Source organism: Fulvia fulva, chromosome 8, assembly GCF_020509005.1.
Source record: "Fulvia fulva chromosome 8, complete sequence".
NCBI classification, from domain to species: domain Eukaryota; kingdom Fungi; phylum Ascomycota; class Dothideomycetes; order Mycosphaerellales; family Mycosphaerellaceae; genus Fulvia; species Fulvia fulva.
In genome coordinates, this window is record NC_063019.1 from 2,772,446 (window position 1) to 2,792,750 (window position 20,305).

Here is a 20,305-nt window from a genome sequence, read left to right on the forward strand (position 1 = left end):
ACAGTCTAGTTCTTCTTCGCCTCCTGCTCTGCCTTCTTGGCCAACTCTGCTATCTGATCGGACCTCTTCTCGAGCACACCCTTGATGTCGTTCATGGTCTCCTTGGCGAGCTTCTCGGCCTCTGGTCCTCTCGACTCGGCGATCTGTCTGAGCTTCTGCAATTGCGGCAGGATAGCTGAGCCGCCAGGGATCACGTTCAACCAGCCACTGATGCTGCTTGATGTGAACGAATCGGCCTTGGACTTGGCCTTCTCGACGTACTCCTGCAGGTTACCCATGTCGCCTGAGCTCACTGCTTGGCGGACCTTGTCAACAGCTTCAGTGACATTGCCGCTCTTCAGGGTGTCCTTGTTCTCCTCGACGAACTTCTTGAGCTGTGGGTTCTTCTCAAGTTGTGGCTTGACTTGCTCGTAGCCCTGTTCCCACGCCTTGTCTGCAAGCTTCTTCAGCTCTTCTACCTTCTCTTGCGCAAGCTTGCGGATGCGGTCGACGGTGTTGAATGAGAAGCCTTCCGAAATAACATCCTGGATCTCCTTGTACGTCTGTTGGACCTTCTCCTTGGCCTCTGGACCGAGGCTATCGCTGAATTGCTTGAGCTGGTCGAAGGAACCCCCGAGCTGCTCCTTGAGCTGCGGGTGGTTGTTGAGGATGTCCTGGCCGGCATCGACGGAGAGCGAAGCGAGCTTCGAGAGGTAGGTTGTGATGACGAACCACATCTGCGATGCAGTCTCGAGGTTGATGCCGTTCTTGCTGGCGCTTCGCAACTCGGAGTAGGCGTCCTTGACAATGTTGTCTACCTCATCTCCGTGCTTCTGGCGGATGATCTCAACATCTTTGAAGACTTTGTCGACGTACTCTCGACCACCTGGAACGAAGCTTGCGTATTTGTAGGCTGTCGACTTCAATGCATCGATAGCCTCGTTTGGCTCGGGTGTGTTCTCCTTGAATTGGACCTTGAGCGACTCTGCTGTACTGTCGACGTAGCCCTTGAGCTGGTTCGCGGTTTTTGCTGCCTTGCCGACGCCGGTGAAGTTGTAGAATGCGAGTGCGACGACTAACGAGGCGGCGGCACCACCTGCTGCTCCGCTGGCGAACCCGGAAGATGCTGCGCCGCCAGTGCTGCTGCTTGCTGAGTCTGCATAGCAGCGGATCTGGATGACAAGGTGATCAGCGAAGGTCTAGCGCTTCATGGTTGGTGGAACTCACGTTCTGTCGAAGAGCTGGAGCATTAACGCGTACTGCACGCGATGCGCGGACAGCTGTCCTTGGTGCAAACATTATGAGACTGGTTGTTGTGCTGGTGGGAGTGTACTGTGACCCGTTTTGGTTTGTTTCGTGGAGAATCTGGAAGTGTAGGGAAAGAATTCGAGGAAATTGGTATCGATGAGAAGCCTTCACCCGAGACCTACCTTTTGAAGAAGCTGTACCAATGCCAGCCTGTGACGTGCACATGATGACGGTGGAGCTTGTGGAAAGAGCAACCGAGCAACATGCAGGCACGCCGGGACCAGCCGAAGCTATACCAAGACATCCCTACAGCATGACGCAAAAGTTCTCCTTCAACAACATCACCTTGCAATTGTCGGCGTTGCATCATGGCATATCATACTCGCCAAGTCGATATGGACATCATCAAAACAACGATGTTGTCTCGCTAACAGGTGACCAGCTTGCGTGTCGCGATGGACAAGCTACGCTCCTCCCGGGCATTGCCTCTCGACGAAAGGCATTTCCAGGAGCTGTGCAGTCCCAAAGGTGTACTATGTCAAGTCGAAAGACATACAGCATTTGCAGTAATAGTCAACAGTCACATGCAAGCCGTGACCATTGACACAAGCCGCCTCTCCGACCGAGCTCCTCCTCACATACCCCGCGTTCATGTCTTCCACGAGGACGAGCTCTGGTGTTTGAGCAATTCAGTTTGAGATACAGCTCTCATCACTACACTAACATCCATCTCGATCTCAAGATTCCTGACCACATTCCCGATCCTCAAAATGGCCAACACAGCCCCGATCGTTGACGTCTCTCGCCTCTTCTCCCTCTCCGGCAAGACCGCCATTGTCACAGGCGCATCAGGAGGTCTCGGACGAGCCATGACCACAGCTCTAGCCTCAGCAGGCGCCGACATAGTCTCAATCGAGTTGGCCAACGACCCAGGCTCAGAAATCACGGCCCAGGCAGTAAGCTCCACTGGCCGCACCCTCAAACAGTACCATTGTGACGTCCGCGATCCAAAGGACCTTCGTGCCACATACCAGAAACTTTGGGATGATGGAGTCCAGGGCGATATCTTGTTGAATTGTGCTGGAATCCAGCGACGCGCCGACGCCGAGAACTTCACAGATGAGGAGATCGAGGCGGTCTTGGATATTAATTTGAAAGCCACGCTTATAAGCTGTCAGGAGTTTGCGAAGCCTTTGTTGAAAGATGGGAGGGGCGGGAAGATCATCAATATTGCGAGCATCATCTCGTTCATTGGCGGAAAGAACATTACGCCTTATGCGGCGTCTAAGGGTGGAGTGTTGCAGGTGACGAAGGCGTTCAGTAATGAGTGGGCGAGCAAGGGGATCAATGTGAATTGCATTAATCCTGGGTGAGGTCCGGCAATTTTAGTGATTTCCATTTGATACTGATGAGGTCGTGCAGGTACTTCCATACACCCTTGACGGAGCAGTATATGACGGACCCGAAGTACAAAGAGTTCAACGATTATGTGATGATGCGGACACCGGCGAAGAGATGGGGTGAGCCGGTCGATCTTGCTGGTGCAGTCATTTTCCTGGCCAGTTCAGCAAGTGACTATGTCAGCGGAACTTCGATCGTGGTAGATGGCGGTTGGCTCGGGTAAGTCCTCTCGACTCTGGATATCTGGTGTTGCTGCTGACACCTGCCAGCAATTAGCTCTATCAATCTAGCAGTATATGCCCACCTCCAATCACATGCACAATGCTCTCAAGCTAATCCTCCTTCCGGATGCCACCGTTGACATGCCCATTAGCATGACCGTTTGCAGCGTTGTGGCTGATGTCGCGCAATACTGTCTTCGCCGGCCAAGCAAAACCGAGCCCATGGTTATCGAGGTGCTCCGGGCTGATCAGAAACTCGACGATAGCCATGAAGGTATATGCCCCAATCGCGGTCATGATGTGCCAGTACCCATGGAGTTCCAGCAGTACGGCCCATGGCATACCGACTTGCTGCTTCAGTCCATGTACTGCTGGGCAGAAATGAACATCGATGTTCCAGATGCCGTAGGCACTCATCGACGTCCACGAGGCGAAGCCGACTGGACAGACAGCGTTAGCAAGACTCCGACAAACGTGGCCGTGGCTCAGCCACGACTCGATAGCATAGAGGCGCGCCGGGCAGTGGATATCTCTCGCACTTTGAGTACTTACCTAGCCTCCGCAGCTGGCGCCGGTGCCCTTCGTCCTTGACCGTCTCTCGAATCAGCTTCCGGATCCTGAAGGCGACCATCCACGACATGATGAAGAACAAGATTACATGCAGCAGGAACTCATCCGTGACGCAGTGGTATATCACGAACGGCACCAACACACCGACGATTATGGCCGTGTTGCGACGCTGAATTTTGGGCGGCTCGTTGAATGTATAGACCTGGTGGAGCAACGTGCCAATAGCCAGGTGCATTGATAACTCATCGCTCATCTGGGTGTAGTACTTCAATGTGGTGTGATAGCCTCCAGAAAATATGCCGACTCCGATCAGTGCCCAGTATGATAGATTTGGCTCGGCGAAGAGGCTCAGGCCTTGCCTCTTGTACCGACGGATGCCATGAATGCCGTAGGCGATGTAGGCAAGGCTGGTCAGCGTGTTGAAGAACTCGGCAATGTAGTATGTGATGGCATAGTCCTGACTGTATCAGCACCATCGTCACTCAACACGGTAATCGCTTGTACCTCTTCACAGAAGCTATTTGGCACGTCAGTCAGCTAAGCTCCAGTCTGCTTGAGTACATGTAACTTGGCAATACCGGTAGCCGTTGCACTCACTTCACGGCACTTTCCCGAAGAGGAATGGTATCCCAGAACCCGTGCCTGGGAGCTACAGCTTGCTGGATCTGCATCCTTGCACGCCTTGCGGCACGCGGCTCTTCTGTGTCGTTGTAGCAGAACAAGACGCTTCCATGTCATCGGAGGGCTTCTGAGTGGCGGAAAGAGACGCAAAAGATGCTGTCGCTGGAGCCTCGGTGGCCTCAGACTCGTGCCAATACGAAACTTGCTTCCCGGAGCAGCCGATTGGTGACGTCGCTGGGAAGAGTGGGTTCTGCTTGTCGTGCGGCGTGCCTTGGTTTTTGTTGGCCAGTAGAAGCCTAAAGGTCGATGTGCTGTCATTTGAGACCCAACCTCATCTCATCGGAGCACGGGAGCCTGCCTCGTGGTCGAGGTGCGTGATGTGTGATGCGTGGTCTTGCGATGTGTGACTGCTGATTGCAGTCGTTCCTGCAGCCGCCGACTGCATCGGCCCGAGGGCGGCTGAACAACTGAAAACCACATCTTCTTTCGCCACGACAGTCTTCTGATTGTTCAACATCATATCGACGATAGCATATCTGAGCACTACCGCGTCAGAGCCCGGAACGACTTGTCCGGTTGCTAGTAAGGACGAGCGGTACGATATGAGGTGGACCCAGGCCTTCGCAATGCCAAAGAATCCGCCAACAGGAAATCGTTTTCCGCCAGTAAGATTGTATCTTCAAAGACCAACGATTGCGCCTCTCAAAATGCAGTTTGAGCAGCGACCGCAGGAGAACGAGGATTCGAATATGAGTGATGAATCTCGCGATACATTACTGATTGGGACAACACACTCCCGGCGAACAGAGTCTTGACGCGCCGGAGGCTTCTTCCGTTGGCGTAGTCGTACCTCTTTGCGTCGAGAGCAGCGCATCGAATGGCCGCGATCCTAGTACTCCACTGGAATTGGGCCAATGGAATATCCCCCCGACGTGTCAAGATGCGGTATAAGGTATTCCACGTCGCTCAGCTGATTCTAGAGTCGAGCTATGGTGGACCGAGTGGATAGCCACCAGGTAGAAGCCCATATGAGTCGACCCTTCAGCACCAGCATTGTTGCTCCGAACCAACCTACCAAAGGATGATGGATCATGATTCTGTCGCTTTCCAAGGTCTGCAACCCACTGGTCCGCGGGCATCGCTACCAGCAGCCATGGTCATGGTCCGGCAGAACACGATGCTAGTGCTCGATCACAGGACAGCGAGGTGGTTCTCACCGACGATGCGACCTGCGAATGTTATCCTTGCCCGTGGACAGCATGCACTCGGCGGATATCCTTTCATCAGCCGAGCAACACCGCCGACCCTGCACAGATCCAGCGTCTGCTGCGATACCCGTCGTGTTCAGGTATCTGCGGTATGTCACTCTCTGATCCAACGAGCCTATTGTTATGGAATGAGGGCGTCCGACGAAAGGGATGGCCGCCGCTTCCAGCGGAAGAGCGACTGTGACCTACGTAGGCTCTTCGAACACCTTCGACCCGGTGAAATTTGTTGAAGCGATGCGCACATTCGGATGCTACTGCTTTACGAACAAGTTGCCGCACCGTGATATTGCTATCGTGATGATTGAAAGTCACTCAAGTTCTAGTATCGGCGGTCACTTCTTTCATCGGCAACCCTTGGAGCCACGGCATGAAGATACCTCAGGCATCGAGCTTCCACGAGCAGAGGAACAACATGGGCCACCTTCAGTAGCCGTGTCTCGGTTGGTCGGATCTGTCTGTTCGATCTCAGTGATCGGCGGTGCAGCCACTACATGGGTGTTTCTGTACGTCCATCGCACCGCATTGCGGGCACCTTGCGGTACACAAAGACTTGTAAGCTGTACATGCCTCCTTCCAGCGGGCTGTTGCCCATGTTGTTGATTGCGAATCAGCCTATCACGCGCTCTAAATTTCCTGAACTGTCTGATGATTCGGGAAATATGCCGAGAAAGGATGCTGCTATCCTGGGCAACTAGAGATGCCGTGGCCACCGTGGATGAATTATATCGCAGTGGCCACGACTTCGCCCACTGGTGTCCATAGTGTGGCCACGGCCACTAGCGCCTACTACAGGGTAGGTAAGAGCGTATTGGGTACCGTCGTTAGGCATCCAGGCATCAATAGTCCGTGCGAGGCTGTGGCCACAGTGGATGAATATTCGCCCATCTAGCCACAGCGTGTCCACAGGTTGTGGATGTAAGATAGATGAATGGACGGCATCTCTATGGGCAACATACGAACGCTGACTTCTCCGCGCAGCATGACTTGTACACATCCTCGACAACGACCAGCTAGGCTGTCATCGACATATCACATCATCTATCGTCGCCCAGGACATGCAACACATCAAGGCAAGTGCTCCCTTTTCAATATGAGGTACGAGGCCTTACGAAGGATGTACTGGAATTGTACCGTTCGATAAGCATGGCCATCGGACGACTGTGCCATTCTCGTATCCTCGCATGGAGCACATGGTATCACAAGGCAAGAATTACAGATGATCGCTGGTACCAAGACCTTTACAACCGCCGGAACTAACTCGGCTTAGCTCATCACCTTGTAGAAGTTCCTGGGAGGAAGTGACATATAGCCGGACTTACACCCAGTACACCTTGCCATGCTTTGGTGGAAGCTTAATTGCAGAACGATAAGATCCGGACTGTCTTGTTTCTGCAAAACGATGGACTTCACTCATGTGCTCATTATCTGGCTGTTCCGCGTACAAACATTCTCAGTATGGCAGTCGTTAGCGACGACACAATCTTGAAGAAGGGCTTCCTACTTCCAGGTGACATTGTCAGCATCCTGCTCGCGCTTACTGGCCTCCCGATTATCACGGTGTTCTTCTACCAGCGGCTCCAGAATGCGAGAACGAAACACTTCACTGTGGCATCTGTCACGTTGCTACTGGTATGTCATACGAACACATATGAATGGACATGATGCTGACTGCGGCATTACCAGTCGTATCTATTCACCTTCCTCTTCATCTACATCCTCACCATCCTCGTCCACCTCAAGACGGTGAACAAAGGCGTCTGCGATTCGACCCTTGTCATCTGTACTATACTCCACACGCTATGCTTTGTACGCAAGAGTTCTGCCCTGACGAATACGGATAGGTCTGACACTCTATGTTGTGACGAAGGGAGCGGGCTTTCTGTTTCTCATCGAAAGAGCATACATCATCTCGTGGCCGGTCAATCCAAGATGGAAGACACCCGAGTACGTTCTTAGCTGTGTCCTCATCTTCTGCCCATACACAGCAGTGGCTGGATTCTGCACCAAGAACCGAATCGCGTACAACAATGAGCACGACGTCTGCATCATCGGCATACAAATGTTCGCGCTTGTGCCTCTGTTGGTGGTCGAAGTCGTATCCTACGTGAGCGCAATTATGCCTTATAAGCGACGTACACTGACACAACAATAGCTTTACCTGACGATTCGATTCCTCGTACCACTCATTATGGTTCACTTCGGCGGTGCTGGCGGATTGCTGATTCCACTCCGCAAAGTGGTGCTTAAGACTTTCATCGGCACTGCCATCACCATGTTGTCAACATTGGCGGTGAAAGTGTCGTTAACGCTGTTCAATGGCGAGCCTGCGTGGCTCTGCTGTTTGACATGCAAAGTCGATGGTATGTTCGGGCGTTTGCACGTCTTTAGTTACCGAACTAACGACAATGAAGCAATCATCGCAGCAGCAGTGCTCCACTGGATCACTGTACCAGATCACACGGGAGAAGGCGAACATGGCAGTCCGCAAGCTCTAGGCATTGGCTTCGACAAGTCTACAACCGAAGCATCACCCGGAAGTTCGGGATCGAGAGGCACCGCACCGGACTCGCCGCGAGAGTTTGATCTGAAAGATGTGCTTTGATCCGAACTTAACAGCAAAGGTGCCGCTCGGTACCACGCACGCCATGCCATTAGGCAATGCACATGCTCACTGCGCCGTCCTCCTCACTCAGGCCACTGAATGATGCCCCCGGGTACTGGCCGAAGATCCTGGAGCACTATGTACCACGTAGATGCGAGGCGTAAGATGGCATCACCAGACACTGCCGATTCTGGTCAAGTGTGAGGATGCGGATACTGAGTTCTGGGAACCTGGGTGGATGAAGCGGACTGACATTCTGCCACGCTCTCCAACCACAACCCCTGTGATCAGGATATGCCCTGACGTGGTATCAGCGAGTCAGCCAAGAGCAAACAAGCATTGCGTGGTCTTGGGTCAGCCCCCGGATCAGAGCACGTTGGGTCTGGCTTTTCTCAGCTCTATTGAGCCGGATCGGGGTGATGTTACCGTGCTGCATGCCCTCGGTCTACATGCACTCACTGAGTTAGACTCGGAGCACCAAGTATGATGCACTGAGGAAGCAGGACGACATGGACGATCTGACTAGCGATCACGCATGGGTTGAGCAGTGATGGAACGACAACAACTAGTTTTGAATATGTGATATGACTTGACGGCTTGGGATAGAGTACTGGTGCCTAATCATACCTCTTCATGGTGAACATGTTGTAGCATTCTAGAAGTAGCGTGTCCGTGGGCTGGCTGACTCCTCCCCACCAGCTTCCATCCGACTACAGAGCCAGTTCTCTTCATGCACGACTGGCACGAGGACCATGTCTCCGACACACATTGCACGGACAGTCCTGCGGCTCCTGTATGTTCTCCCACAGCTCTTGGTCAGTGTCGTACTTCATGCTCTCACGATCCCCACGCTCAAGCTCCTCCTCAAGGGCCAATCCCTCTCCAACGTACAGTTTCGCCACTCCTGGCTTGAGTCACCCCGACTTCTTCGACTTGCGCACTAAGTACATCCGTGCTGTAGCTCGATAGTGGCATTGTGATAGCGGAAAATTCACGGTCTTTGAGTCCCATACACGGATCTCCTTGATCAGGCTTGCATGGGCAGGAGCAACTTTCGTCATGATAACCCTTAGCCACAGATCCTCTGTACTGCCGCAGAGGGAGATCGAACGGCTGTAGTAGAGAGTAAGGGCTTCGGCATGGGTCTGCTTGCAGGCTAGGATGATGCCGGCGTTGGTCTCGTGGTAAGGGCGTGGCTCAGAGAGCTGATAGGCCACACTCCCAGGAGAGAGATCGAAGGAGCAGCAGATCACTGCGGACATGCTGGAGATGGAGACGAGTTGAGGGTGCTTGGAATCGATGGCTGCGAAGGCGATCAGAGACGCAAGGCCACCAATATGGGCGTCGAGAGTCTCCATGCAGTCGCTGTCAGCATGTTTGTAATCGTGGTCCTCGTGCGATTGGAGGGTTAGGTGGAAGTGGACTGGCCAGGCGTTGTGGATGATTGTGGACGTAGAGGTGACTAGATGATTGTGCGCCGTACTGTCCAGACCGAGATGAGGTGCATCAAGGTTGGTCGTGTGGTGGAAGTGGGCTTTCTCGAGCAGGTCCTTGTCGTTTGGAAAAGACGCGAGGAATTGTTCGGATGCTGTGGCGGCCCTGTTGAGGCAGTCGACTCGTTTTGACTTGTCATCGCGCAACAACTTGTGTAGCAGATGCGAGCCGAGCGTACCAGTCGAACCTGTAAGTAGCACAGAGTCGAAGGTATGCAACGCAGCGTCCACCTTCCGAGCCTGTTTACTAGACTTCGGCAGCTTGTGAACATGTCGCTCTAGCAAAGACAGGTGATGATGATGATGATGATGATGATGCTCAGACCCCGGGACCAGAGTGCGCATGATCATGCTGCCGAGGCTTTTTCCGATTAGTCTCGATGTCGTTGTGCAAACTCCGTCACCGCAACGGCCTTTACATCCGGATCCGCAGACGCAGCCAACCCTTTATTGATCGACCTCACCATCTGCGCGGCCTTCATCGAGTCCATCGGTCCCTTCGCGAAGACATCGGCGTCAGCTGCAACTTCCACGCTGACAACATCAGTATGCAAAGCCTGAATGAACTCCTGCACCTCTCCATGCGTCTACGCCGCTTGCAATGTCATCGTCGAGAGTGAAAAGCGCCTTCGCAGCGTACAGATCGTTCACCATATTGGACCACTTGAGCTCCGTCTTCCGACGGTTGATGGTACCTTTGGGCGTGACGTCCGGAAACCCGACGAGAGTCACCATGTCCCTGTCGATGCGTCCATATGTCGGCAGGAGCGCATTCGCTGCTTCAATCCTTGGCCACATGGTGTCGAGTAACCCGGAGACTGGGTTCTTTACCATCCAAACGAGTAATGCAGGCCGCGTCCTGCCCTGTCCGACTACGAGGACGAAGCAGCCAGGGCTTCGAACCGCTGCTTCAAAAGCGGTAGGATTAATTTTCTCGCCAGTGGAGAAGGTGAGAATATCGTCCAATCTGCAGTCAAACTTCCACAAGTCTGGCTCTTTAGGATGAGGGGAGAAGACATCTTTGGTCGAGTACTCCTTGGCCTTCGGGTTGCTGTCAAAGTAGGGTTGTACTGCGTTTGGGACCTTCTCGACCACCAGCTCATGCATACCTTTACTGATCTTGCGGAAAGTTGCACCACTTAGTGGGTGAAAGCGATGGTATTGCCAATCCACGGGGTCCTTGAGTGGTAGCAGAGGGAGTAGATCTGTTCTCGTGGCGCCAAAGAAATGCAACGTTTCGGCGTTGATACCCAGCAGTCTGTCGCCGGCGTCCTTTGCCATCGGTCCGCTACCCATGACAATGTACGTGAGATTTTCCAACGTAAGCTCATAGCGAGCATCGGCGCTCATATCAGCCAGCAAGGATGGAGCAGCTTGGAGGATGTCAATCTTGTCGAGCAAGTTCAAGCACGTGTCCACCAGCTCGGCCGTTATCGGCAGTCCCGTCGGTGGCAATACCGTTACAATCTGGTTCAGAATCGGCTTTAGCAAGCTGAAGAACATGCCACCCGCATGCCTAAAACGTCACGGTGTCAGCCCATCGTGTCGAGAAGAGGAACGGAATCGTACAGTCGCAGCAGAGCTAGTAGTCTCGCTCAGCACAGCCATCCTTGGGTCTGCTGCCGTGCATTTTGTCGTGTCCACAAGACGGCCAAGCAGCTTTGAGACACTGCTAGCTGCACTGCCACTGTGTGTACTCGCTGAGGGTTACTCACCACATTGGCGCTGTAGTAAGGCATCGAACTCCAGCCGTGAACGGTACACTCGTAATACAGCCAGCATACTCCTCCCCCTGACTTAAATCCTCGTACGCATAGTACGCATGCGGCAAGACCACAGGCTTGGGCGTACCTGTCGTGCCCGAGGTGTGCAGAACCACAAAAGGCCGGTTCTTCTCCTGCTGGTGCGTTTTCTTGTATAGCACGTGTTCCACAGGCGAAGCATCGAAGAGCTCCGCCAGCGTAGGCACAACAGCTAACTGTACTCCGCTGGGCTTCACTAGATCTCTCGCTTGCGTGGCAGACTCTTCCGAGCACAGCAGGAGCTGAGTGTGAGTAGCATGGAGAAGGTCCTTCTGCACCTAAGACATGAGGGAGTCAGTACATCGTGTCGACGACGGCGAGGGCTATGCAGTCGTGGCAGGGCCATAGCTCAGCATCACCCTATAAGGCTCTGCTATCGTGCGCGATGTCGCGTAGATAAGACGACTAAGCAGCTTTGAGACACTGCAGGCTCCGCCACGACTGCATGGACTCCCTAGCGTTTACTCACTTCGGCCGGATTATGAGGGGAGGGGAGGAACATCACACATCCCAGCTTCTGCGCGGCCAGGATCAGTGCGATGTAGCGAATATCCGAGGTTCCGAGGTATGCTACCGTGGTTCGAGACTGTGATGGCAACTCGGTGCTGTTTTGAAGCCATTGAGCCGTTCTATTGACGGCATTGGCGAGTCGCGCGTACGTGACATCTTCGAAGCCATCGTTGGGGTCACTTGTCCTGGGTATTGAGGCGAATACGGTATCTGGTGCGGCCTTTGCAAGTTGATCTATCACTGTCGGAAGAAGCCTCTTGCCTCGTGGATGGTCGTCAATCCCCTTCGCCGATGGCTTGGGTCTTCGGATAGCAGTCGTGGCGGGCTGTTGCTCAGCTTTGCGCTTCCGGAGTGTCGGTGGCATCTTGAAGTCGTATATGCCTTGACGAAGCAGGTCAGTAATCCAAAGTTGAGGTCGTATACGGTCCGTGAAGAGTGGCTGGTAGCTGTGACGGAGCTCAAGAGGCTACTGCAAGCCTATGCAGGGCAATACAGATCGGCCTGCATGTGTTCCGCTGCCTTAGAACGGTTAGCGTACAGTTGTTGTTACAAATAGTAAGTCGATCCCCGGACATCGCCTTGAAGGCAGTTGTATCTGAGACCATGGTGAAATAATCGTATGTTGCTACCAGCCCGCATGTTCCTAGGTTTCGGAACCCCAACGCTTGAACGCTCGACATGAAGGATTGTTGACAGACGATGTGACCGCCTCACTCCGAGAGCAATAGCAACTAGAACCTGCGTAGAGTGCTCCTGGCAGCTTGGACCTGTTGCATTTGGTCGAGAGCTGCGCGCCCATCGACGCGGCTACAATTTGGTCCTACCTTCTTCACTCGTATTGCGCCTCATAGGCATGCCTTCTCTTCCTGCATTAACGATCCTTGCCGCGCCTCTGACAGCGTTGTTGATAGCAGCTTCAACGCTAGAGCCAGCAGTTGCAACATCACTAGGTCCAGCAGCGCCAGGCGTCGAGCCCTGACTTTGCCTTTGCAGTTGTGTAGAGGTCAGCCAGTGCACTTGCCGACTTAGCCCCGCGACCTGGGCGCCCATATAAGTGATCTCCTCACGTGTCCGCATGTTTTCATTCAGAATCTGCATAGAATGTCGCCCATCGAGCTCCTGCAGAGCCGTGTTCAGTCTTGACATTTCGTCACGAAGTGACTCGTGCATGGATAGCATGTGGTGCAAGGGCGATGCGTATGGCCCTCCATTTGTGGCTGGAGGCGGAAATGGCGAAGCAAGGTCAAAGTCCGGGCTGAAGGGCTCCGGTAGGTTGCCAGAACGTGGACCAGGAATGGCAGGTAGTGCTCTGTTAAATGGTGGCCTCGTAGCTTCAGAAAACCTTCTACGTTGCTCGACCGGAGATGGTAGAGCATTGCCGTTGGCGTCTAGGCCCAGTTCTGCGGGATCAATTACAGGTGGACTTTCGCCATCTGCAGGTAGAGCAGTGTCGTGTAGGCCGTGATTTTCGATGAGCGGAATCTGGCTGGGTATCGCGCTGTTCTGATCTGGATCGTCGGCTCTCGGGTATAGAATACTGTGCATTCGTCCAAATCCACCTTCCAAGACCTCAAGCTTACGATTCATCTGCCTCTGAGCAGCTTCTTGGTCATCAAGCCTCTGCTGCTGTGCAGACAAAACAGGCGCCTACAAACAGAAAAGTGTCAGCTAGACTCGAGAAGCACGTGTCAGTGGCCTCAGACTGTAGTGTAAGTGGTGGAGAAAGCGCGTCGTGCAGCACATATGTCTCGCACGCTCCACTATAGCCCAAGCCACTGGCTAGTGTCTGGTACACTTTAGAAACGTACCAACTTTGCCAACGTGCAGCTCTTCGCATGAAATTCGGCTTCTCGTCTTTTGCTGCGAGTGTTACATCCTAGAGAGGCGCCGGGACAGGGTATGCTGATAGCAGGACACAGCCGTGTATTATGCTCGGTCAGCTCCTTAAAGAAGATCTTGGCCTTGCATTGGTCGCATCGTATCTGCCGATCGACACATTTGCTTCGCCAATGTGTTTCGAGGTGGCACCTCAGCATATCCTCCCGGCAGGCCAGGCAGCTCACGCCATAGTGAAGGCATCCTTGCTTAGCATACTGCCGTTGGACAGGCAATTCACACTGCTCAGTCGGACACTCGACCATGGCGTAGCCACAGTATATCGACATGTGGTCTTGCACTTCCCCGCGCTTGACCTGCGATTTGCAACCATGGTCGGCCTTGGGACATTTCACAAGCAGATCGTCCAGGATGTTACCGAGGATCTTGCTAGTGGATGATCGAGGTCCGAGCTTTGCTGGAGTGCGGCAGGTAGGGCAGTCACCTCGTGGGCCTAGTGGGTTGTAGTTGGTGTTTGTTGTCCAGGTTTGGCGTATGCAGTCTCGGCAGAAGCAATGATCACATTCATTAAGAACAACCTAAAGATTGCGGTCAGTATAAGACCAAAGGCAAGGGCTATACTGTCGTGGCGAAGCTAAGAGACTTTCTCAGCTGTAGCTGTCGAGCGGACTGTCGTGTGTGCAAAACGACTAAGCAGCTTCGAGACGCTGCTAGCTCCGCCACGACTGCATGTGAATTACTGACCGGATCCACGAAAGGGCAGCGACATATAGGGCACATCAAATTGTCATCATATTCGGTGACATAGTCCAGCATTCGCAAATCGACCGGTGGGTTGAGGTTCTGTGATCGTGCCTTGGCCTGTAAGAAATTGCGCTCTTCCATCGTCCTGCGCTTTTCGAGTCGCTCCATTCCACGAGTCAATGTTGTAGTGCCGGAAGCTGTGCCATCGGCCTGGCGTGTGCTGGAGTGGCTGCGCTGGACCGACGCGCTTCGTTCGGTTTCATATGGATTGACGGCCAGGACATCGTTTGTCGAGCTCCCTCTCCGGTGCAGTGACCAGGGCGAAGGGTTCGAAGCGCTGTTGCGATTACTCCGAAAGAAGTTGGATGGAGAGCGTGACATGTTGACGAGCCGTGTGGTCTGCTGCAATTGCCCGGTACTCGCTTCTGCAAAGACGCGGTCGGTGGATCCAGATTCGCTCAAGATACAGAGCCGGGGACGAAGCGTAGAAGGAGCAACTGAAGTCTCCGAGAGAAAACGAGATGTTATAGCGTGCGTGGCCCACGCAGCACCGCAGAGAAGGAGGCTATGTTTGAGATGCGACCCTTACAACTCATGCGGGCTGGGTTCAGGGTGTGTTGAGAGGCCGTGGAGGCTCACCGACCTCGAAGCGTTCGCGTCTCGAATTGAATCGGTCCCTCTCGGCTAGTTCTAGTTGCAGGGAGCCAGACGTTCCAGCGCCAGAATCCGTATTCTATAGCCAGATCCCAGGGGCAGATTCTAGAGACCAGGGTATGTCGTCCTTCCAGCGATGTGAAGCATGTGATGAGGCTGTGAAACACCCGACATGTAGTAAATGAAAGTGGCATACGTCTTGCTCGTGCAGTACGCCAGTTACGCCACAGACGGAACGCCTGGTTTCGGAAGAGAGCACGTGCGCCATCCGTTGTTCCGACCGTCTGCGGATCGACAGCGACATGGATGACAGCTGACAGCCGATTCAGTATAGAAAGACAATGCTGGGGCATACAGCAAGCCACCCAGATCACATCTCCGCAATAGAACTAGTATCGGGAGCCAGGGCCACGACTCCATCTTGCGACGCACAAACAACCACCATGTCGGCGACAACACCCAACCAGCTCTTCCTGCTTGCCGACCACCTCAAACTCTCACTGCTCGAACGACAACGCGCCATATCCCTCAACCTCCAACCAACCAAACAAGACGCCTCAATAACACCATCTCTCACCCAACTGCAAGCCGGCATCGACAGACTCGCAGCACAACAGGACGACCTTGGCACAGCCAACCATTCCACCTCAGAACTGTCGCGAATACGGAAACAATATGCCGAACTCTACGCGCAATTCCACGGCACAACGCCTCCCTCAGTCTCGACAACACACCCCAACGACCCCGCCCCAGAACAAGACTTCGCGCACGCACGTTCCCACCCCACCAAATCCCCACGCAACAAAACCGTCCGCTTCCGCGACAACCCCAACGACGAAGACGACGACGACTCCGCAAACCGCGCCGCCCTATGCCAAGATCAGCAACGATATCGCGACGAGCCGGAAGCGCCGGATCAGAGTAATCTCGATAATGTCCAGATCCATGCCTACCACACGCAAGTTCTGCGCGAACAGGACGAGCAGCTGGAAACACTAGGACAGAGCATAGGGAGGCAGCGAGTGCTCGGTGAGCAGATGGGTATGGAGATTGATGATCAGAATGCGCTGCTGGATGATGTGGAGAGGGGCGTGGATAGGCATAGTAATACGCTGGGCGGAGCGCAGAAGAGGTTGGGACATATTAGTCGGAAGGCGAAGGATAATTGGAATTGGATTACGATTACGACTTTGATTGTTATATTGCTGTTGTTGATTATTGTGTTGAAGTAGGAATTGAGCGGGGGGTAATGGATCATGATGTGATGAAGAGCGTGGAATGGCATATTGAGCGACTTGTACAGGTATAGATCATGCATGCATGAGGGCACACTCAGCCTCACGGACTTGAAAACATCGCGCTCAGTCGCCTACAGTCTCCAGCTACTGCCTTCACGCGTGACACACAGGAGGAATAGCGGCGTTCTACGGCTACGGTAATGAGGACAGGATGCATGCAGTCGCTCGGGTGGTATGCCTGGGAAATGCAGAGACAGCCCCATGGCATCCGACGCAGCGACGCTCACAGTCCCACAAGATGCAGCACTACACGACTGCCACAACACATAAACAGAATAGCACAACACCAACGGTCGGCTTAAGCACCTGCAGAGCTCTCCATATCCTCTACGTCATATCGACTCCACCATACCAGAACCAAAAGCTATCGTATCTCTCTCAAGCGCATCCTTACGGCCGACATTGCCGCATATCAATTCCACTGAGAAGGCGAGAACTGAAGTCCAACATATAGGAACCACCAGCACACATCCAAACTTCTATTACGAATTACCATTCCACACCAAACACCAAAGCCAGTAGAGAAAATGTATCTCGGCCTCGACAAGAAAGTCGTGCTCGTCACAGGTATCTTCCCATCCATCAACTCTACCTTAACCCACTGCTAATCCAACCCATCCCAGGCGGCACAAAGGGCATAGGCCGCTCCATAGTCCAATCCTTCCTCCGCGAAGGCGCAACAGTCCACTTCTGCTCCCGGACAAAAGCAGACGTCGAAGCCGCCGGGGAGAAATACGCCAAAGCCTTCCCGGACGCCAAAGCCATCGGCTCCGTCGTCGACGTCTCCAGCCAGAACCAGATCATGTCCTGGGTCGAGGGCGTGGCGAAGGAGAGTAGTAGGATTGATGTTGTGGTGGCGAATGTTAGTGCGTTGAGTATTGGGCAGGTATGGTCATGTTTGTGTCAATGAAGGTGATGTTCAACGTCTAGGTTGGGCTGATTGGTTTGGTGTAGGATACTCTGGAGTTCTGGAATAACGCGTATGCGACGGATATGATGGGGACGTATCATTTGATCCAGCAAGCTCTGCCGCATTTGGAGAAGACGAAGGGGAATATCATCAGTATCAACTCCGTTTCCGGTCGGGATGTAGACATGGCTGCGCCGGGAGCTTATGGTGCCATGAAGGCGGCGTTGACGCACTATATTGCTCAACTGGCACATACCTTGGCGCCAAAGGTAAGCCGTCCTCGCACCCGGATAGACATACGTGTGCAAGGTGCTGACTTCTTTTGTTTGTAGGGCGTACGAGCCAACTCCGTCAGTCCGGGCAACATCTACATCGAAGACGGTGTCTGGGGTAATGTTGAGCGGAATATGCCGGATTTGTTTAAGAGTCAGATGAGCTTGAACCCGATGGGGAGGATGGGGAAGCCGGAGGAGATTGCGGATACGGTGGTGTTTGTGGCGAGTTCGAAGGCGAGTTTCATGAGTGGTTCGAATGTGCTTGTTGATGGGGCGCTGTGTACCGGTGTGCAGTTTTAGAGGACTTGGGATAGTTCAGTATCTTGAAGCTGTTCATGTACATATGGTGGCAGGCAGTCAATGTCCAAGCTGTCCATACTTGCCAGAGTTCGGGGACTGCTGTGACGAGCCACTCGAAAACCAGACACCTAGAGTGGATCACACAGCGGTCATCGTTGCGAGCATCACAGCAATGTGTTTGCGCGCGCCGTGCGTTCGCTTGGCCCTACTCGACGGTACCGGGTGTTGGGGCTGAAGTGGGGAGCTGCAGAGCGGCTGCTGCGGAGGTCGATTCACGCTACGCACTGGATGCCTGAGATGCGTCGTAGGGCGTGCTATTGGTGCTGGTAGGCCTAGCTGAAGAACAACTCGCCAGGTTGTTCAATAAACGTCGGGCTGATAAAAGAAGTGCTGCCCAGGCTCCGAAAGAATTACGATTCATTGCCGCATCCTTTTCTCCCATCTGGGTCGTACAATCATCATGGCGGCAGCTCCTGGTCCTATCCTCTGGTCAAACAATGAGTACGAGATCCGACCAGCGAAGAATACAGATGAGTTCAGAGACTGGTGGTGGAGTTCGATGCAGACACTTGGCTGGGTAAAGTCGGAATCCGCAGTGCGTCCAACACGAAGGAGCTGAGTCCGTTGCAGGGCGTTGGCTACTATGATCTCGATACCCTCATGAACCCATCCATCGGGTACGTGATGTTGCTGCTTATCGAAAAGTCCTCTGGGAAGCCAGTCGGTCATGTAAGCGCTGTGATCAACACGAAGTCGACAGGCTGGGTGTCGATGTTCGTGATCGACGAGAAGCATCGTGGAAAAGGTCTTGGGAGGAAACTTTTAAAAGCAGCGGAGGCAGACTTTGACCGATGTGGGACCAAGATCAGAGGGCTTGATGGTGTTGCTGAACAGAAGCCAACGTGTAAGAGATTGCGAGTCTGGAACGTGACTGCAGACTGACACTTCTGTAGACGAGCGCAGGAAATTTGTGTCCTCTCCTCTTGGCAAAGTCAAGCAACTGGTACGACCGTCGGTAGCAAAAGTCCCCATAGCAGAGTCGAGCCCATCCGGCGGTTTGATCAACATTTGCAAGGTGCCTCGGAGTCTGCTCGCCCAGTCCGACGAGGTTAATACCGGCTTTCGACGCCCAGCCTTGTGGTCGGACGAGCACCTCTTCAATCGCAAAGATATCCACGGGGTCGCACTAGTGACGAGGGAAGATCCAGCCGATCTCGAAGACCTGCGCGCATGGGCCGTGGCTCGACGATACGCCGGCGGCATCAAGATAGGACCGGTTTATGCTTCCGATAAAGAGTCTGCCAAGGCCGTGCTGACCGCCACGATGAAGTTAGCAACACCAGAGGCTATCAAGCAGGTCGAAATGCCGAACTCTGCTTCGAATAGATGGTCGATAGCTGAAGTTACCAACGAGGCAAGCCTTGCAGCAGAAGTCTGGGGTGGAAACAGTGAAGCCGTCGAGCTGTTCGAGGAGCTCGGATGGGTGTCTGCCGGGTATGAGTACTACCGCATGTGGCATGACGGAAAAGCTCCAGTAGCGCAGAGTGCAGGAGGCGCTTCCCTACGAGGTGCTTATGCTATGTTTGATGCAGCGACTGGCTAGCTTGAACTGTTCGGCCATGAATAGCATTTTGCAAAGCTCGTGTGGTCCGAGACTAGCCGCGGACTCTGTCAAGTTCATCGTTGACTGTGCTGATGCAGGCTTCGGTGCCCCTCAAGAATGAAGATGTGCTTCCCATGCGAGAGGACAGGCCGAAAGTTCGAAAAGTGACGGGCTGTTCGAGCTGTTCACTCCGACTGTATACTGCTGGGAAGCGCAGGTTCCTTGTTATGGAGTTCCTCGATCCAAGTCTCGAATACCATGTCGCCTGCTGTGATCGATCTGACGGGTGTGACTTGTTTGTGGTGCTTGCTTGTTTCATTATCCTGCCTAGTTTTACCCTCGGCTGGCACCCATGGCTGGGGATGACCCACCGGTGCTTTCCCGTCCCCTCTCAGTTCGATGGCGATCGTGAACGTACAGCCCTTTGGCAGCTTTCCAAGGTCAGTGGCACAATTTGACAGCCTGCTCATGGTGGCACGGAATTGTTCCTCCATATCAACCGTAGGTAGAATGCTTGCTTTACTGCCATCAGACTCAAGCCTTTGCAATGGCACATCTAGCTCGGCGACTGGCACGATTGGAAAGCGCGACACATCAAACATGAAGCGTTCCAGCGGCTTGTTGTCCTTGCTGTAGATCACAACCGCCACCCTGTCCACGGCACTCTTCAAGAGCTCGTTCTCGACTGCAATCACAGCATCATTGATCCACTCGCAGACCTTTGGGTGGCGACTCTGTCTTACGGCGAAGTTGTACTTTCGTGCTGATAAGAAAGATGTCTGTGGGTAGATGCCACGCTCGTAAATGATGGTGTGAACCGCCACTGTCAGGAAATCGGTGAAGCTAGTGACAAAGGTCCGGTAGGTCGGCGCGTCGTCTGCCATCTTGATGATGTTGCCTTTTCTTTGACAATCAGCGGTCAAATGCCACCTTCCTCATGCTGGTTGTCTCTTCTCTTCGGTGATGGTGC

General features: G+C 53.6%; 10 protein-coding genes across 10 annotated transcripts; 5 read left to right on the plus strand and 5 right to left on the minus strand.

Moving 5' to 3' along the window:
- Window positions 1-5: 5 nt before the first annotated feature.
- Window positions 6-1,278, minus strand: CLAFUR5_11314 (uncharacterized protein; the record flags this gene model as incomplete). The annotated part of the gene is made up of 2 exons (XM_047910462.1): window positions 6-1,151; window positions 1,207-1,278. 2 exons carry the CDS (start codon window positions 1,276-1,278, stop codon window positions 6-8), a joined length of 1,218 nt encoding a protein of 405 aa, XP_047764995.1.
- A 719-nt stretch (window positions 1,279-1,997) lies between these two features.
- Window positions 1,998-2,851, plus strand: CLAFUR5_11315 (2-dehydro-3-deoxy-D-gluconate 5-dehydrogenase; the record flags this gene model as incomplete). Its single annotated transcript, XM_047910463.1, has 2 exons — window positions 1,998-2,596; window positions 2,650-2,851. The coding sequence occupies 2 exons, from the start codon at window positions 1,998-2,000 to the stop codon at window positions 2,849-2,851; spliced, it is 801 nt and encodes a 266-aa protein (XP_047764996.1).
- Window positions 2,852-2,960: 109 nt separating this feature from the next.
- Window positions 2,961-4,090, minus strand: CLAFUR5_11316 (Alkaline ceramidase; the record flags this gene model as incomplete). The annotated part of the gene is made up of 4 exons (XM_047910464.1): window positions 2,961-3,289; window positions 3,402-3,876; window positions 3,924-3,936; window positions 4,017-4,090. 4 exons carry the CDS (start codon window positions 4,088-4,090, stop codon window positions 2,961-2,963), a joined length of 891 nt encoding a protein of 296 aa, XP_047764997.1.
- A 2,673-nt stretch (window positions 4,091-6,763) lies between these two features.
- CLAFUR5_11317 (uncharacterized protein) lies at window positions 6,764-7,910 on the plus strand (the record flags this gene model as incomplete). Its single annotated transcript, XM_047910465.1, has 5 exons — window positions 6,764-6,937; window positions 6,992-7,088; window positions 7,150-7,412; window positions 7,461-7,668; window positions 7,720-7,910. The coding sequence occupies 5 exons, from the start codon at window positions 6,764-6,766 to the stop codon at window positions 7,908-7,910; spliced, it is 933 nt and encodes a 310-aa protein (XP_047764998.1).
- A 914-nt stretch (window positions 7,911-8,824) lies between these two features.
- On the minus strand, window positions 8,825-12,079 carry CLAFUR5_11318 (Non-canonical non-ribosomal peptide synthetase FUB8; the record flags this gene model as incomplete). Its single annotated transcript, XM_047910466.1, has 4 exons — window positions 8,825-9,798; window positions 9,979-10,919; window positions 11,119-11,483; window positions 11,675-12,079. The coding sequence occupies 4 exons, from the start codon at window positions 12,077-12,079 to the stop codon at window positions 8,825-8,827; spliced, it is 2,685 nt and encodes an 894-aa protein (XP_047764999.1).
- Window positions 12,080-12,522: 443 nt separating this feature from the next.
- Window positions 12,523-14,676, minus strand: CLAFUR5_11319 (TNF receptor-associated factor 5; the record flags this gene model as incomplete). The annotated part of the gene is made up of 3 exons (XM_047910467.1): window positions 12,523-13,362; window positions 13,524-14,129; window positions 14,296-14,676. The coding sequence occupies 3 exons, from the start codon at window positions 14,674-14,676 to the stop codon at window positions 12,523-12,525; spliced, it is 1,827 nt and encodes a 608-aa protein (XP_047765000.1).
- Window positions 14,677-15,392: 716 nt separating this feature from the next.
- CLAFUR5_11320 (uncharacterized protein) lies at window positions 15,393-16,181 on the plus strand (the record flags this gene model as incomplete). Its single annotated transcript, XM_047910468.1, has 1 exon — window positions 15,393-16,181. One exon carries the CDS (start codon window positions 15,393-15,395, stop codon window positions 16,179-16,181), a length of 789 nt encoding a protein of 262 aa, XP_047765412.1.
- Window positions 16,182-16,774: 593 nt separating this feature from the next.
- Window positions 16,775-17,732, plus strand: CLAFUR5_11321 (Isoepoxydon dehydrogenase patN; the record flags this gene model as incomplete). The annotated part of the gene is made up of 4 exons (XM_047910469.1): window positions 16,775-16,814; window positions 16,871-17,133; window positions 17,202-17,426; window positions 17,490-17,732. 4 exons carry the CDS (start codon window positions 16,775-16,777, stop codon window positions 17,730-17,732), a joined length of 771 nt encoding a protein of 256 aa, XP_047765411.1.
- A 460-nt stretch (window positions 17,733-18,192) lies between these two features.
- On the plus strand, window positions 18,193-19,335 carry CLAFUR5_11322 (uncharacterized protein; the record flags this gene model as incomplete). Its single annotated transcript, XM_047910470.1, has 3 exons — window positions 18,193-18,309; window positions 18,363-18,636; window positions 18,686-19,335. 3 exons carry the CDS (start codon window positions 18,193-18,195, stop codon window positions 19,333-19,335), a joined length of 1,041 nt encoding a protein of 346 aa, XP_047765414.1.
- A 185-nt stretch (window positions 19,336-19,520) lies between these two features.
- CLAFUR5_11323 (DNA polymerase zeta processivity subunit) lies at window positions 19,521-20,219 on the minus strand (the record flags this gene model as incomplete). The annotated part of the gene is made up of 1 exon (XM_047910471.1): window positions 19,521-20,219. The coding sequence occupies one exon, from the start codon at window positions 20,217-20,219 to the stop codon at window positions 19,521-19,523; it is 699 nt and encodes a 232-aa protein (XP_047765413.1).
- Window positions 20,220-20,305: the final 86 nt, after the last annotated feature.